Below are 2,406 nucleotides of genomic sequence, written 5' to 3' on the forward strand. Positions count from 1 at the left end.
TAGCATACACATATAGTATGGCCAACAACACCATCATATAATCTCAATTTTCTTAAAAACTACATATGTTGGAATCAAGTATTGTTGTCCTGAGTGTTTGGCCAAAGTCTTCTTTGTCATAATATTTGGTCCAATTTATTGAAGCTGAGTGAATCTGTCCAATCCAAAGTCTTGTCAGAGTCTTCATTATCAAAATATTATACCATGGTATTGTAATCCCATGTTGCACTCTCATACCATACCATACCCTGGTATTGCACTCCCATAACATACCATACCATGGTATTATACCCTCATACCATACCATGGTATTTGTTACGGTTGTTAAGCATAACGGGCAGTTATGTTAAGCTTTTCGAGTTCGATCGATCGTTTGTCTACCACAGTTCTCGTTGTTGAGACAAAGTGGGTGACTACAACATTCGCTTAGCCCTTAAAGTGACACAGTAGGTTCTAGTAGCCTTGCACCCGAAGGTCAGTCCAAGGTTCCATGATACACTGACTTCTCTTAAGTCAAAAGTGTATTAAGTCTTCAACATTGAAGACTTATCGTCAAGGTTTCAAAAGAGGCTCTAAGTCGAAAGACTATAGAGTTTGAGGGTGATCTTAGTTTCTGAGGGTCTGATGAGGAGGAACTAAGCTTAGATTGCCTAGGTTCAAGCTACCGAATACAAACGAAAAGTACCCTACTTATATACTAAGGGTATGAGTTCGTATGACTTGTGTAGAGTCATACAAGTCGTATCTAGTCTATGAGAGTCGTATGACTCTAAAGGAGTCATATGAGTCTATCTAAGTCATAAAAGAAATCTGACTTGGATGTGTATCTAGAACTGTCCAGTATAGTCTAGATGCATCTTAGGAGTATGTAAGTGTCTGTGTGGTTCGTATAAGGAAAAAGAGTCTGTAACATTACCCCCCATTTAAACTTCAATATCACTGATATTGCCAGATGAGGAAGTGATAGAGTCAAAGTCGCTGACCAGGTCTTTGAGGTTGAAGAGAGGAGATGGGTGGGTCATAGGGGAATATGGATTATAAAGAGGGGACGATGGCGGAGTTGGTGGGAAGAGGGGCAACACTGCTGGTGAGGAAGGTGGCAAAGGGGAGGTTAAATCGACGAACTCAGGTTGCTTCCTGGGGGTGTTCCAATCTTCGTTCCTGAGAATCGGTACTCCAGTCCAATCATAGATTCTCTCCTTCCACATCTGTGTTCCTATCTTCATGTCGTATCCTGTGGGGTTCATCTGTTTCTCCCATTCCCATGCCTTATCGGCCTCTTTCATCCTTTCGCAGTTGGGGGTAGTATGTCCTGGTCCCCACCAGAGACATCCTCCGCACTGGTAGTCACTGCAATTCTTGTGAATCTTGCGAATATGACCAAGTCTCTTGCATTTCGAGCAGCGGGGAGTGGGGCTGCATCGATAAGGATGATAGGCAGTGATGTGAGGGGACGTTGGGAATTTCTTCCCGTAGGCGTGGATTTTGCCGTCGAACTTCTCAAAATACTGTATGATCCCTCGTCCTGCGAAATGACTTGGGATATAGTCAGGGACAGTGGGGAGCTTGGTCGGATGGCGGCGGCGATGGCAGTAGTTACCATATGGTGGAGACTAAGGACATTTTCGTCCTTGTATCCGAGTTTGCCCTCGAGATGTTTCTCGGTGGCAACAGCTTCTAAAATAAGGTGAAGATCAAGGGAGAGGGTGGGGTTGTCCTGACAGGTCTTAATAAGAGTGCAGACATGTTCTTCTTTTTGAACAAGACGTTCAATGAAGAGGGTGGCAGCGAGAAAAGATTCAGAGTTGAAGAGGGAGGTGTACATGTTTAGAGAGGAGGGTTGGTTGTGAAGAAAGCTGGTTGGTCTGACTGTGAGTTTAGACGATTGTCTGAGGATTCTACTGGAGACTCTTTCTCTTCTTATAGTCTTTAAGAATCTTGGAAGCATCCTTCAAATTGCTTTCTGGTTCCCAGGTTTCGTCGGGATATCCTTTCCATTCCACTAGATATAAAAAGTGATATCCTTTGCCTCGTTTCCTGCGATCTCTGATCGAATCTACTTTGTATTCCTCTTCTCCTTCGACAAGGTCAGGAGGGGGTTCAGGGAAGTTCTTTCCGTGAACGTCGGTTTCATGATATGGGGTAAGAAGTTTTCTGTGGAAAACATTATGTATCTTCCATTGGGGTGGAAGTTGAAGTTTGTACGTTACTGGCCCCATGACTTCTTTGATTTTGAAGGGTCCTTTGCATAATGAGTCTATCTTTGGGAACTTGTGACCTCTGTTAAGGTGCCGCCCATCTAGCCATACTAAGTCTCCTTTACCAAATGGAGGAGAGTTCTTTTTAGATCGTCTAATTTGAGCTTGTCTTGCTAGTTCATGTGCGGCTCGAGCATTATCTCTTTCC

General features: G+C 43.6%; 1 protein-coding gene across 1 annotated transcript; it reads right to left on the reverse strand.

The window, feature by feature from the left end:
- Positions 1-923: 923 nt before the first annotated feature.
- Positions 924-1,825, reverse strand: LACBIDRAFT_331025 (uncharacterized protein; the record flags this gene model as incomplete). The annotated part of the gene is made up of 2 exons (XM_001885354.1): positions 924-1,508; positions 1,538-1,825. The coding sequence occupies 2 exons, from the start codon at positions 1,823-1,825 to the stop codon at positions 924-926; spliced, it is 873 nt and encodes a 290-aa protein (XP_001885389.1).
- Between the last annotated feature and the right edge of the window lie 581 nt (positions 1,826-2,406).

The sequence above is a fragment of the Laccaria bicolor genome, genomic scaffold (assembly GCF_000143565.1).
Source record: "Laccaria bicolor S238N-H82 LACBIscaffold_30 genomic scaffold, whole genome shotgun sequence".
In the NCBI taxonomy this organism is placed as follows: Eukaryota; Fungi; Basidiomycota; class Agaricomycetes; order Agaricales; family Hydnangiaceae; genus Laccaria; species Laccaria bicolor.